At 50.5% G+C, this 14,014-nt stretch overlaps 2 protein-coding genes across 14 annotated transcripts in view; one reads left to right on the top strand and one right to left on the bottom strand.

Moving 5' to 3' along the window:
* MYH10 (myosin heavy chain 10) overlaps window positions 1–12,519 on the top strand; it is a 121,707-nt gene extending 109,188 nt beyond the window's left edge. For all 9 annotated transcript variants that reach the window (XM_035717129.2, XM_049110201.1, XM_035717125.2 and 6 more), the window contains 7 exons: window positions 2,642–2,770; window positions 5,859–5,947; window positions 6,689–6,812; window positions 6,895–7,103; window positions 8,544–8,652; window positions 9,915–10,087; window positions 10,923–12,519. In XM_035717129.2, coding sequence (XP_035573022.2) covers window positions 2,642–2,770; window positions 5,859–5,947; window positions 6,689–6,812; window positions 6,895–7,103; window positions 8,544–8,652; window positions 9,915–10,087; window positions 10,923–11,067 — 978 coding nt within the window. In that variant the 3' untranslated portion in view covers window positions 11,068–12,519. The remainder of the gene's footprint in view (window positions 1–2,641; window positions 2,771–5,858; window positions 5,948–6,688; window positions 6,813–6,894; window positions 7,104–8,543; window positions 8,653–9,914; window positions 10,088–10,922) is intronic.
* NDEL1 (nudE neurodevelopment protein 1 like 1) overlaps window positions 1–14,014 on the bottom strand; it is a 79,284-nt gene that overhangs the window by 14,574 nt on the left and 50,696 nt on the right. Inside the window, exon 9 of one of the 5 annotated variants that reach the window (XM_025428411.3) lies at window positions 8,074–8,310. The exons of the other annotated variants lie outside the window; for them this stretch is intronic. Coding sequence (XP_025284196.1) covers window positions 8,202–8,310 — 109 coding nt within the window. The 3' untranslated portion in view covers window positions 8,074–8,201. Of the gene's footprint in view, window positions 1–8,073; window positions 8,311–14,014 lie in introns of those variants that run through there. 5 annotated transcript variants of the gene reach the window in all.

Here is a 14,014-nt window from a genome sequence, read left to right as displayed (position 1 = left end):
TTTCGATGATGGGGAGAAGGACGCGGCGATAGAGCCTGAGTGAGGAAGCAGCGTAGGGCAGCTTTGCTCACGCCCACACACGTGTATATGTTCATGTGTAGCCGGCCAGAGAGACGTGCTTATTAGGAAAACCATTAAAAGGAAAAGTCAACTCTGGATAATGGGTTCAGGAGTAATTTATTTGCTTCCTTCTGCTTTTTAAAAAAGCTTAAGTACAAAGCTTTTATTTGGATGAGATAATTACAAAGGTTATGAAGCACGTGGTAGAGAACATCAGTTAGGCTGTATTTACGTCACGGCTTTAGGGAGATGTAATTCACAGGCCGTGCGACTTACCTATTTAAAGTATTTTGAGTATATTTTAGTATATTCACAGGACTGTACAGACTCACCACTAAGTTTGGACATTCTGACTCCCTTGAAAAGAAACCCTGTGCCATTAGCTGTCCCCCCCGCACCATGGTCTGCTGCGTCCAGCGCTGATCAACCACAAATCCACTTTGTCGCTCTAGATTTGCCTGAGCTGGACATCCATATAAATGGAATCCTAGCAAACGTGGCTTTGCGGACTGGCTGCTTTGCCTCCGTGTGCTGTAGCCTGAATGAGTGCTTTGTTCCTTTTTATTACTGAAGAATATTCCATTGTATGGATGCACCACATTTCCATGCATCAGCTGTGGCCATTTGGGTTGGCTTTTCAGCTACTAAGAATACTGCTGCTGTGAGCATTCATGAACATTTGTGTGGACACGTGCTTTCAATCCTCGGGTATGCCCGTACCTACGAGTAGAGGTGCTGGGTTATATGGTGATTCTGTTTAACCTTGAGGAACGGCCAGACCTTTCCATGGCGACTGTCCCGTTTTACTATGAGGACTCCAGTGTCGCTACATCCTCACCAGTATTTGTTCTTGCCCATCTTTTATAGTCATCCCAGTGGGCATGAAGTGGTATTTCATTGTAGTTTTAATTTGCGTTTCCCTAAGGACTGATGACAAACATCTTTTTATGTGCTTCTGCCTATTATCTTATTTGGGAAAAATATCTTTCAACCCTCTGCTCATTTCAATTGATTTAATAAACAGAGTTGTGATGTATCTGTATGTATTCTGGATGCTTCTTGTGAAATTGAATGGTCTTGGCATTCCTGTCAAAAATCTACTGACATAGACTTCGGTGTTTATTTCTGGACTCCGTTCTATTCCATTGATCTGTGTGTCTTTCCTTAGACCAGAATCACAGTCTTGATTGCTGTGGCTCTGTAAGTTTTGAAATTGGGAAATGTGACGTCTCTAGCTTTATTCTTTTTTCAAGATTGTTTAGCTGTTCCTTATAATTCCATATGAATTTTAGGATCAACTTGTCAATTTCTGTAATGAGAGGGAAAGGAAGCCAGCTTGAATGTTGATAATGTGTTGACTTAGGTGGACCGATTTGGAAAGGACCACCCTTAACAGTATTGTCCTCCAGGGCATGAACATAATGATCCTTCCAGTTATTTAGCAGTTGTTTTTTCAGTGATATTTTGTATCTTTGGTGTGCAAGTCAGATAACTAAATTTATACTTTATAAATTTAGTTATAAATTATAAATTATAGTTATAAAGTATAAATTTATACTTTATACTTTAACTAAATTTATACCTAAATATTTTACTGGTTTTGATGCTTATCAGGGTGGGTGACTGCTTTCCTAAGTTTTGGAATGTTTATAGTGTATGGAAATACAATTGATTTTTGTATACTGATCTTGTATCTTATAACCTTGCTGGATTCCTTAGGATGTTCAGTATACCAGATCATATTATCAGCAAATCAAGCTGGTTATTTTTGCCTAAAGCCTTTCTAATCTGGATGTCTTTTTTTGGTTCTTGTCTTGATGTAATTACTTTGACAAGACTCTCCACGATAGTGTTAAACAAAAGTGGCAAAGTCAGACATTCCTGCTTCATTGTTGATCTTAGGAGGAAAGCATTCAGTCTTTGAACCACTAAGTATGATATTAGCTAGGGTTTGTTTTTTTCAAGATTGTATTTATTTATGAGAGAGAGAGAGGCAGAGGGAGAAGCAGGCTCCATGCAAGGAGCCCGACATGGGGACTCAATCCCAGGTCTCCGGGATCGGGCCCGGGGCTGAAGGCGGCGCTTAACCACTGAGCCACCCGGGCTGCCCTAGCTAGGGTTTTTTGTGGCTGCCATTTATCAGAGTTAAAGGAAATCTATTTATTTCCTTAAGTGTTTTTATAATGAAAGGGTGTTTTAGATTTTGTCCAGTGCTGCCTCTGCATTTTTGAGATGATCCTACCGCTATACTAATTCATTTTTAGGTTTTGCATTCCTCAGATAAATCCTACTTGGATGTTGGGATATAATGGTATATAAATATACAGTGTAATTCTTTTTTATATGCTCATGGATTCAGTTTGCCGTTCTGTTCGTAATTTGTTGTGGGATTTGCTGAGGATTTTTGCATCCATGTTCATAAGGGATATTATTCTAAATGTTTTCATGTAATACCTTCATCATTTCCGTTTATTTTTATGTTTTCAATGGCTATATATTACTTTTACAATCTGAAAAAAAATACACGTTTAAAATCTAACAATGAAAACTATTGTAAAACCTTCTTCCCACTTAATTTTAGGCTCAGATGAAGGATTACCAACGTGAATTAGAAGAAGCCCGTGCATCCCGGGATGAGATTTTTGCTCAATCCAAAGAGAGTGAAAAGAAACTGAAGAGTCTGGAAGCAGAAATCCTTCAATTGCAGGAGGTTGGTGTACTTATTCATCCATTTATTCAAAAAATATTTACCCGGCAGCCCCAGTGGCGCAGCAGTTTAGCGCCGCCTGCAGTCCAGGGTTTGATCCTGGGGACCCTGGATCAAGTCCCACATCGGGCTCCCTGCGTGGAGCCTGCTTCTCCCTCTGCCTGTGCCTCTGCCCCTCTCTCTCTCTCTCTCTCTCTCTCTCTGTGTGTCTCTATGAATAAATAAAATCTTTAAAAAAAAATATTTACCCTTAAAATTTCTCCAAGGGCAAGGAAATACGTGTCACTGTCTTTGTAGCCTAGTATACAATTTCACTGCCCATTTGTAATAAGATACTGGACCATCTTACCACTCAGTCCAGCCTATGACACTGCTCATATACAATCCTCTACCTGACCAAAGGCTGAGGGGTGGATTAGTACTTGCTCAGGCAACTTTCCAGGCCTCGTTCCATGTGTAAACAAAGGCAGTGGTGTTTCTGTAGTGTCGGTAAGCATCAGGACTGTTAACTCTAATCTTAGTGTCCTGAGATGGCCCTGTTTATGCATGTGATGCTTACAAGGGGAAAAGTAGGTTTCATTGAGTTCCTAAGTGAATCATCTTGTGATGGATTCTTTCGTTTATCTTGTTTGTAAGTTCTCAGGAAGAGGGACTAAAGAAGGGGTACTAAAGAGGGACTAAAGAGGGTCTGGGGTTCTATCCATGGTGGGCACACCAGAATACATACACACATTTTAATGGTTTTATTGAGGTTAACTGACATACAAAGGAACATACTCAATGTGTACACACATTTCTGTATAAACAGTGATCAAAATTTATTCCAATTGAGAAAGATAAAAGCAACTCAAGTTGAGATGTGATTACGAATTAATATGAGAAAAAAGCTACCACCATCTAGAAATGCTGGATTTGGTGTTAGCAAAGACAACTGTAAATGAGGGGTAGACCTTGCAAGAAAGGAAGGGAATTCCCTCAGTGTTCGGAATGGAAGGAACTGAAGACCAGGTGAGTAAACACTGAGCAGACCCTTGGCTTCCTCCAAGAGGCAGCTTTTGGTTTGGATCCTTCTTTATTTTCAATTTAATTGATTTTTTCCCCCTCTTGTCTTTATTTCCTTTGAATCTTTTTTTTCTGACTTCTTGAGTTGCACACATTAATTTTTAGGCTTTTCTCGTCTCATTCTCCTAGAACACTGGAAATTCCTCTCCTGTGTTCACTGTGTCCTGCAAAAATCTGTGCTCTCATTGCCATCTTTTAAATTTTTTAAAAAGATTTATTTTAGAGAGTATGTGAGAGGTGGATGGGGCAGAGGAAGAGAATCTGAAGCAGACTCCTCACTAAGTACAGAGCCTGATGTAGGACTCGATCCCACAACCCTGAGATCACCCACTCAACTGCTCAACCAACTGAACCACCCAGGTGCCCCTAGTTCTAAATTTTTCTAATTTCAATGATGGTTTCTTCTTTATTCCATGAATAGTCTAAAAGTGTGGTATAAGCTTCCAATATGTGACTTTTGGTTTTGTTTTTTGTTTGGTTTTGTTTTTTGCTTTTTATAGCTGGTTTCCGTTTTATTGCATCATGGCTAAGAATATTGAGAGCAGAGCAGCATTAGGGCCTAGCATGTGGTCCATCTTTAAAAATGCTCCAAGTGCTTAAAAGAATATGCATTCCTCAGCAAAAGTAGATGCTCATGATAGAGCTGACAGGGCTACACACACAGGGGACGGGGCCCTGAGGGCCAGGGCACTGCCTCCGTACCCAAGCCCAGCAGCGGCGCAGCCTCTTCAGAAAGTGTGTATTCCAGGCCTTCAGACAGGAGTTTGCTGCAAGAGGGAGAAGCCATCCCACAGAGAAAGCAAGCCCCACCCTTCCCTCCACCTCTCTTTCTCTCTCTTTCTCTCTCTCTCTCTCTCTCCCCCTCTCTCCCCCCCCAGACCCCTTTGTCCTTCAGCTCACAGGCCCCAGGCTCCTCCCCTCTCTCTTGTCTGCAGCGCACCCAGCAGGTGGACAGGAAGGGCCCCTTGCTAGGACCGGGAGGATGGAGCACCTAAGGCCCTTGGGTCAGGCCCAGAGCATCCTACCAGCTGCCCTCACAGTCAGGCTCACTCTGTGCCACGTGCAAGGGCCTTTGGCCTACATCCTGGGCACTAATGTAACCTGCATGCCACGCACACAGGTGAAATCCTTTTTATGCAGCCCTGCCCCACAGGCATCTTAAAGCTGTGCCCTTGTCAAATAGAGATCTTTTAGGAAGGCCAGCTGCAGGGGAAGAGACACCGGATAGGGAGGTGTCAGGACCCCGACTTTCCACTGTCGACCAGCCTTAGACTTGGCAAGCCACTTCATCCATACGCTCAGGGAAATGGTGCGGCTCTCACATCCTGAGAGTAGCTCTGCCTTTACCCATAGGTGGTGAGAAATGTGCCCTGGCTGCTTCCTGGGGCAGGTCCTCTTTCCAAACAAATCCATGGAAGGGCTGCCACAGGGCCGTTCTTCCTGCAGAACTGGCAGGTGCAGAACCGTGTGTCCTGCACCCCCTCCATGCCCTTTCAGGAGGCGGCCCTGCTCACGGCAAAGCCCAAGGCCTCACACTCGCCCCCCTCCTCCTCACAGGCACTGTGATCCTGACTGTGCCACACAACGGCCCAGTTTCCTGGGGCCTTTGATGTTTCTGGTCTCTAACTAGTGTCCTTCCTCCAAACTGTATGACCCATGTATCCATGTATGTGACAGAGTCATGCCAAGACCATGAGCTGGTCTAGTTCTGGGTTTGAATAAAGTTCATGCTCAGTCTGTGATTAAGAAACCCCAGCTTTCTCAGGAGGGCAGGAATAGAGCTGTCTCTTAAATTGGAAGTGACAGCAAAGCGCTTACACAGACCAGGACTCCCCTCTGGGGTCAGTTTTTCATAGGATGTTGACAAGAGCACACTGCCTGGCTGGCCGGCTTCGTTTCTCAAATCTAACAGCAGCTTGAGGCACAGAGTGAGCTGGATCCACGGAGGCTGCAGCCAGCAGGGCAAGGTCAGACCTCACCATGGAGTAGATGCTTCACCAGAGCTTCAATCCCATCTCATCTTCCTTAGGAACTGGCCTCATCTGAGCGAGCGCGCCGCCACGCCGAGCAGGAGAGAGATGAGCTGGCTGACGAGATCGCCAACAGCGCCTCTGGCAAGTGAGTCTCCCGGCAGCCAGTGGGCCAGGGCGGGCTAGAGACCTGGAGCAGTCCCATCTGTCCTCTTGGGCACCTGTGGTCTGTCCCCCTTGGGGCATGCCCACTGCCCCCGGGGAAGGCCGGGCAATCAGACATCTGGAAGTCAGGTTGGTCTGCTCCTCTGTTCCAAGTCTGGGCAAAGAGGATGCTGGGCTTCCAAACTGCCTTGAGCACAACCCAGTAGGTCACACCCCCGCGGGTCAGTCATTCCCACACTAGGCAGGAAGGAAATACACCTGAAACTAACCCAGTTAAGTCTTCACCTTCCAGGTCATTCAGTTTGGCAAGCAGATCCCTTAAGACCAACATCCCTTGTGTAGCCTGGATGAGGGCTGACGTTTTATCTCAGTGCGCTGGAAACCCAGTGGAATCTAAGCTAGGGCGTACTGGGGTCACTTTGCCCTTGTGGAAGGTCACCATGGCCGCTGTCTCCAGAGGGCAGATGGAGCGCAGCAGGGAGGCCAGCTGGAAGGGGACCGAGGTGGTCCAGCCCGAAGTGACAGGGCCCTCACTAGCATGGGAAGCTTGGAAGTGTCATCACCAGGACTTGCTGACGGGCCGGGGGACGGGAGCGGGGGGAAAGTCAACAATCAAGAATGATGCTGGTGTGGAGCAGCCCCCCTGCATCCCCCACCCCACCCCAACCCCCAGGCCGGGCAGACCCGGTGTTGAGCCATCTCCCTCTCTCCCTGCCCCGGCCAGGTCTGCGCTGCTGGATGAGAAGCGGCGTCTGGAGGCACGGATCGCGCAGCTGGAGGAGGAGCTGGAAGAGGAGCAGAGCAACATGGAGCTGCTCAACGACCGCTTCCGCAAGACCACGCTGCAGGTGGCCCGCGCAGCGGCCTGTCGCCTGGGAAGGGCTGTGGTGCCCGCCGGCCCGAGTGACCAAACCCGGCTCTCCTCTCCAGGTGGACACGCTGAACGCCGAGCTCGCGGCTGAGCGCAGCGCCGCCCAGAAGAGCGACAACGCACGCCAGCAGCTAGAGCGGCAGAACAAGGAGCTGAAGGCCAAGCTGCAGGAACTGGAGGGCGCCGTCAAGTCCAAGTTCAAGGCCACCATCTCTGCCCTGGAAGCCAAGATTGGGCAGCTGGAGGAGCAGCTGGAGCAGGAAGCCAAGTAAGAAGGTCTTGCTGTCTTAAACCCAAACTTCCTGCATCTGCTGCAGGCCAGGTCCCAGCCGAGCCTGTGAGTCAGACACAACCCACACTCCGCGGCCCTGCAAGGGCTCCCTTAGCCTGGGAAGCCACGACAGGGACACACATACCCAGAACGGGAGACTGAGGTGTTGTGAGCCCTCGGGGACGGCTGGCTCACCTGCGGGCTAACTCTACTGTGCCCTTGACCTCCTAGGGTGCCAGAGGTGCTCTCCCCAGTCAATGTCCAAGTGGCTGACATCACACAAAATGCTACAGCTGGTTGGCAGAGAGGAAATGCAGTTTGACCAAACAGCTTTTCTTCTCCCATAGGAAAGGACTGCTCGGCATTTCCCGTTGTGTTGTAGTAAAGCATCTGGAGAGCTGCACAGGCAGCTCTAGAGGCCACTGACCCCACCCTGGGTTAGAGCAGAGCTTCACGTTTGCCCTCCCGATGGGCAGCTGGGGGCCCAGGATTGCAGGGCCCCCAGCATCCGCCCGGGCCCCGCTTCCTCAGTCTCCCACTCTGCAGACCCCACTGCACTCAGAGAATGGGGCTTATTTGCCATCACAGTCATTGTGACCTACCCTTTCCAGCCAACTGCAGGGGCTGGCCATTCTTGGTAACATTTGAGAAGGAACAAAAAAGACTGTTTTCTGTGGCACTAAGTTCCTTCTCTTCGGCACGGCCAGCGTGGGCCTTTCAGGAAGCATGCTTACTTGCTTGGCTTTAACTAAACAGGGAGTGTGAGTTTTTTGGGTTTTTTTGGGGGTTTTTTGGGGGGTTTTTTTTTTTTTTTTCTGTTTCACTAGTAGCTGCGACAGCCCATGAATTTTAACCTAAAACAGTTAACAAATCGGTTTGTTTGGGTTTCCACGCTAAAAAGTTAGGTAATGAGAGTGACTGATTATGGTTTTTATCTGCAGAAGATTTGAATATATAGGCAGGTAGCTTATTTTTTTAAAAAAAGATTTTATTTGAGAGAGTGAAGGAGACCGAGCGGATGAGCAGGGGGAGGAAGAAGCAGACTCCCCACTGAGCAGGGAGCCCAATGCAGGGCTTGATCCCGGGACCCTGAGATCATGATGTAAGCCAAAACCAAGAGCCAGGCGCTTCACCAACTGAGCCCCCCAGGTGCCCCTGGGGCAGGTCGCTGTGATCTTCAGAAGGCCACCAACACGATCGACATCTGTGTGTGAAGGAATAACGAATGCGCTTTTTCTACCCACCTGCATTAGGATATGATACATCAGAAAGGAAGAGTTTCTGGGCCATGTAAATTATATTGTTGTGGTCAGAGAGGTCTGGGAAGGCATTCCAGCGTGTGTCCTCTTCCAGAGACAAAAGACTAAAAAAAATAGTTTCCCCATTCCACCATCATTTCTGGAGTTGCCAAAACTAACACGTTGGTCGTTTTAATAGGGAACGAGCAGCCGCCAACAAACTAGTCCGTCGCACGGAGAAAAAGCTGAAAGAGATCTTCATGCAGGTTGAAGATGAGCGTCGACATGCGGATCAGTATAAAGAACAGGTAAGGAAGGGGAAAGAGGAGGATGACGATGCCTCCCGCCCTAGAGCAGCTTTACTCAGCAAGGACACTCATGCACAATGAGCCCAAGTGTCACCATCTGACTAGCGACATGAAGATGCTGTTTGAAACGTTAACACTTGTGTTCTAGCAAACGTGCTGTTCGTTGTCCTCAGCAGACACTCTGGGGTGCAGGGGACACAGAGATGATTGTGACACAGCCGCCGCCCTCAGGGCTCTCCCGGGGCAGCCAACATAGGCAGTGGGGAGCCTGGACCAGAGGCCTGAACGCAGTCTTACAGTTAGCGGTTTTCTCCAGAGCATGTGTGCCCCATGGGGGAGGACACCTCTGCCTGTGACACTCACTCTCCTAAGTGCCCAGAAAACAGTCCTGGGCATCGTCGGCACTCATTGGGCACTGGCCGGAGGCAGGGGTGGCTACTGGCCCCGTGTGCGGGACCCACCTGGTCTCCCTCGTCTGCACCCAGCCACACCCTGGTCTGAGCATCAAGGGGCTGCTCTAATGGGACTGGTTGCCATGGCCGGGTCCACAGTGCCTGCTGCCTAGGGGGGCCCGTGCTCTCCCTCTGGGCCTCCCCACTCTGCTGTGATGACACATGGCCCCTGCAGATGCTGGGAGGGAAGGTGGCCGGGGTGGAGAATGCCGAGGCCCTTGGCTTTCCCTATCCCACCCCCAGGACCTAGCGCCACTGAGGGCAGCTCTGGGCAGACGTGAGCGACCCGCGAGGCGCTGGCCGGCGTCTGCATTGCTGAGTTCTCGCATTCGCTCTTCCAGGGTGTCTTTGTACTTGAATCAAAGCGTAACATCCGAAACACCCGTGCTTAATGGAGGTACAAAACCAATTGTACCACCTCCTGGGGTGGGAGACTGTGCCTCTCTCTGGCTCTTTTGTATTCTGCAGGAATCGGTTCCTGCTCTTAATCCCCTAGGTCACTCATGTGAAGCTACTCAATTGTACGTATTTCCCTACCGAAAACACGAGGGTGAAAATAGGATTTGACATTAGATTTCCTTTAGCAGTTTGCTTTGTAGACACTGGCTGTGCTGGGACTGGCAGGCTGATGAGAAGGCCTCAGACCATCCACCCCCCACCCCCGCCGTGTGTGTGTGTATGTGTGTGTGTGTGCGTGCACACGCACACACACACACATACACATTTGTCGGGGACATGCTCGGGATGTGGCCATGCCAACACCGAATTCTCCCATCTGGTCTGACTCGGCTGGTGCGACTCATCCCCCAGATGGAGAAGGCCAACGCCAGGATGAAACAGCTCAAGCGGCAGCTGGAGGAGGCAGAGGAGGAAGCCACACGTGCCAACGCATCTCGGCGTAAGCTCCAGCGGGAACTGGACGATGCCACGGAGGCCAACGAGGGCCTGAGCCGTGAGGTCAGCACGCTGAAGAACCGGCTGAGGTAAGCGACCCGGGTTGGGGTCTGGGTGGGGATGTCCCACAAGAGGCGCTAGGTCGCAGAGCCCCAAGCTTTGTGAAAACAGCTGCATTTGTCACTTTGCATTTGGCCCAGAGGATTCCTCAGATCCCCGTAGTTCTTCCCTCTGGCTCCGGGATCGCTGTGCGTTTATCCGGTCAGGATTTCCAACAGAGGCGGCCCAGGCCCATTCCCTTTCTGTGCCGTGCAGAGTAGACTCCACCAGGATGGCAGGAGGCCCGAGAGCCGGGTCAGGTGTCCCATCCCTGTGCGGAGGTCCCAGCCTCTGGGAAAAGCAGGGCAGCAGCTCCTGGTGCCACCTGGTGCCCTTGGCCCTCCTCCCACAGTGGGGGAGGACAGGACAGGTGGGAGTGAAAGCCACCCATCGCCCCCGCCAAGAACAGGTTAGCACAGGTGTCGGCGGATGGTGGCCCGTTGGTCAAAGTGTGTCAGTGCCCTGCTTTCTGCACAGTGAGCTAAGAAGGGTTTTTTACACTCACAAAGGGCTGTACAAGAGCCAAAACAATGTGCAACAGACCTTACGTGGCCCACAAAATCTAAATGAGGACTATCTGCCCTCCCTAGAGCCCCGCCTGTTCCCATCACATCCCATCCCTGCATGCAGCCACCCAGCCCTCTGAACACCGCCCGGGGTCTGCTGTGTGCTGGCCAGGTAGCACTGGAGCAGCACAGGGCCTTCCCGAATCCCACCCCCCCATCCCCAGGTCGTGTCCTGAGGAAGGGGTGCAGGTTTGGGGGCCCCTAGACAGCGGAACACATCACCAACTTTATCCACACGTGTCCACTTCCCGTCCCCCAGACGAGGTGGCCCCATAAGCTTCTCGTCCAGCCGATCGGGCCGGCGCCAGCTACACATCGAGGGAGCCTCCCTGGAGCTGTCAGACGATGACACGGAGAGTAAGACCAGTGACGTCAACGAGACACAGCCGCCGCAGTCGGAGTAGAGCCCCAGGAAGCCAGGGGAGGCGACACAGCGGGACATGCAGGTACTCGGCTGGCGCCGGCCTGCCCTGGGGGCCTCCAACATTTAGGAACTGGGCAAGCTTTGGGCTTCCTGACAGATCAACCGTGTCTTACGGCTTTCCAGCCCACACATACCGTATCCTGCTTCAGATTTAAGTACAACTGCTCCCCTTTTTCTATATATACACACAGAACACACACCTACTCAGCAGAGTCTCCTCCTTGCATCTATTTTCCATATACTCATTGAGAGACCATTTTATAATCCATGTTAAGAGAACCCCTTTGCAGACCAACTCCAGATCCTCGTGGCCAGTGGCTGGGTTCTTGGGGCAGCCCCATGGTGGCCGCTCTCTCTGCATGCGCTCTGTCTACAGACAGGTAACTTCGTTCTGTGTTGATGTGGCCCCGACTCCTCAGCCACGTCGAGTCTCTTAGCACATTGTGGAACCTGACCCACACTTGCATCTCCCTGTCCTTCCTCCGATGACGATCAACACTATTTCAGTGAGCAAACTGTGAAGGGGGCTTTGGCAAGATGAGGGGTGGGTTTGCAGCATCCACTTGGGGCCCCCGCGCCCCTCCCACCCTCAAGTTGGTGGTTGTACCCGCATCTCTTCCTGTGAAGCGTCCCCGGCCAGGGCTGGCCTGTGCACTGAAGGGACAGCGGCCACGAGGCCGCAGGTGGCAGCCGTCGCGCCAACCCCACGCCCTCTGGCTTGGCCAGCACGCTGCCCTCTCGCCCCAGGAGCAAGCAGCCACAGGGCACTCACCGGGGCCAGTAGGGGGCCCTCCCTCTCCAGCCAGGCTCGCATGCTGACCTTGCAAATTCAGCCACTGCTTTGAGCCCAAAATGGAAAAATATTGGTTTTGTGTCCCACACTTATTCCAAGTTTGTCCGGGAGGTTTACGGATCCTCCAGAACAGATGCCATCTGCCTGAATGTTGATATGCCAGTGGATGTGAATCCTTTTTCATTTCTCCTTCCCTCTGGACAGTGTTACAGTGAACATTTAGCATTCTGTTTTTGGTTGATAGTTAAGCAAACTGACATTACAGAAAGTGCCTTAGACACTACAGTACTAAGACAATGTTAAATATATTATTTGCCTCTGTAACAATTCAACTGTGCTTCATATCATGTACCTCTCTAGTCGAAGTGGTATTATAAACATTCAGTGACAATGAATCAGTGTTAATTATAAATCCTTGATCCTCTGCAACGTGCTTGAAAAACAAACCTTTTGGGTTAAAAGCTTTAACACCTGTTAGGAAGAATTTGTCATGTGGGTTTGGAATCTTTGGTTTTCCCCCTTTATGAATTGTACTGGCTGTTGACCACCAGACACCTGACTGCAAATATCTTTTTTCTTGTATTCCCATATTTCTAGACAATGATTTTTGTAAGACAATAAATTTATTCATTATAGATATTTACGCCTGCTCTGTTTACTTGGAGGAAAAAGCACCCGTTGAAAATAAACAGACCTCAATAAACAAGAATAATCACGTGAATGTGGTGGCATCTATCTTCTCACCTTCTCTTCTGTGATCTGATTGGAGGCTGGGCACCCCACAGACTTAAAAATGCAGAGGCCAGGCCCACGGTTGCTGAGGCCGCTGTGGTCCCAGAATCTGGCAGACACAGGCTAGCTCTCTGGGCGGTCTTGGCTCCGAGTCCTGTTCTCGCAGTGGCCTCAGCATGCAGATGTGTGGGGGAAGGACAGGGCCACTGGGGCCGGACACCCAGCCGTTAGTGGACAAGGGAGCCATTTAGGGCTGCAGGATGAACCCTTCGGCGGGAGGGTTCTGGTCATGGACCAGCGCAGCTCATTACTAGATCAGCGTGTTTTGTTTCAGACTATGCTCTTGGGCAGGATGCATGCTGAAGATGCTTGGGGGAGGATTCAGGGAGATCCTAGAGCAGCCTCTCCAGTGTGGGCCAATTCAGATAGTCTGGAATGAAACACTAGGACAACGTACGATCCCACAGAGAATGCGGATTTTTGTTGTTTTCAATATTCCATGATGTTCTCAGGCCAGGCTGGTATTGCTTGGCCATGCTGCTTGGCCATGGTGGGGATGTGAAAAACACAGGCAAAAGTGCAGGATGCCCTCTCGCGTGTCCTCACCCTTGTATCTAGGGTCTTACCCAGGTGTGTCTGGCTTCCCTCAGAAAGTAAGAGTTCCTCCCTGTTTGGCTGGTTTTGGGGGTGCTAACGCCAGCACTGTCTGCCGCCAGCTTAGCTGTCCTGGGCCAGCCTAGTCAGGAGAAACATGATCTGCATGGACTTGCCCCAGTTCCTGTTTCTACAGAGATGCTAACCAGAAGGAACCTCACTTCACGTGAAAAACCACTGCTTCGTGGTCCAGGGAAAGGCAGTTCATAAAGCCTTTGTTGGGCACTGAGAGCCCCAGGAAGAGGGTTTATGGGAGCTGGGCTCCCAGTGTGTTGGGAGACTCAGAGAAGCCAGCGGGTTGCCACCCAGCGGCAGTGCACCGCGTCGTCAGGAAGACTTCAGGCCCTGTGCTTGTTGAGATGGAGCGGAGATGCGTTGAGGCTCTGCAGGGGTGTTCACTCTGCTGCCCACACGAAATGCCCTGTCTGTCCCCACCACATCACAGCAGATGTTCCAGGGATCATCTTCATTTGCTTTACTGAGGAAAACACACCCATTCCTAGCCAGGCTGGCCAGAAGGTATACTTTTGGAGCCCAGACATCAGACCAGAGCCCTGTCACAGTCCCTTACCGTCACCAATCTGCCCCATCCCTGGAAACTCCACCTTAGATGAAGTATGAACCAGACAGCCAAGCCACCTCCCGGCCGGCCCTCCCTATGGCTCTGGATCTGACCTGTGGCCCTGCTTCCTGAAGCCAGTGTTGCCAGGACATGGGTCCGTGTCAAGACCAGGGAATTAAAGCACTC

Source organism: Canis lupus, chromosome 5 (genome assembly GCF_003254725.2).
Source record: "Canis lupus dingo isolate Sandy chromosome 5, ASM325472v2, whole genome shotgun sequence".
Classification (NCBI taxonomy): Eukaryota; Metazoa; Chordata; class Mammalia; order Carnivora; family Canidae; genus Canis; species Canis lupus.
Note: the sequence above shows the minus strand (reverse complement) of the source record. Positions and strands in the feature narration are given on the sequence as shown.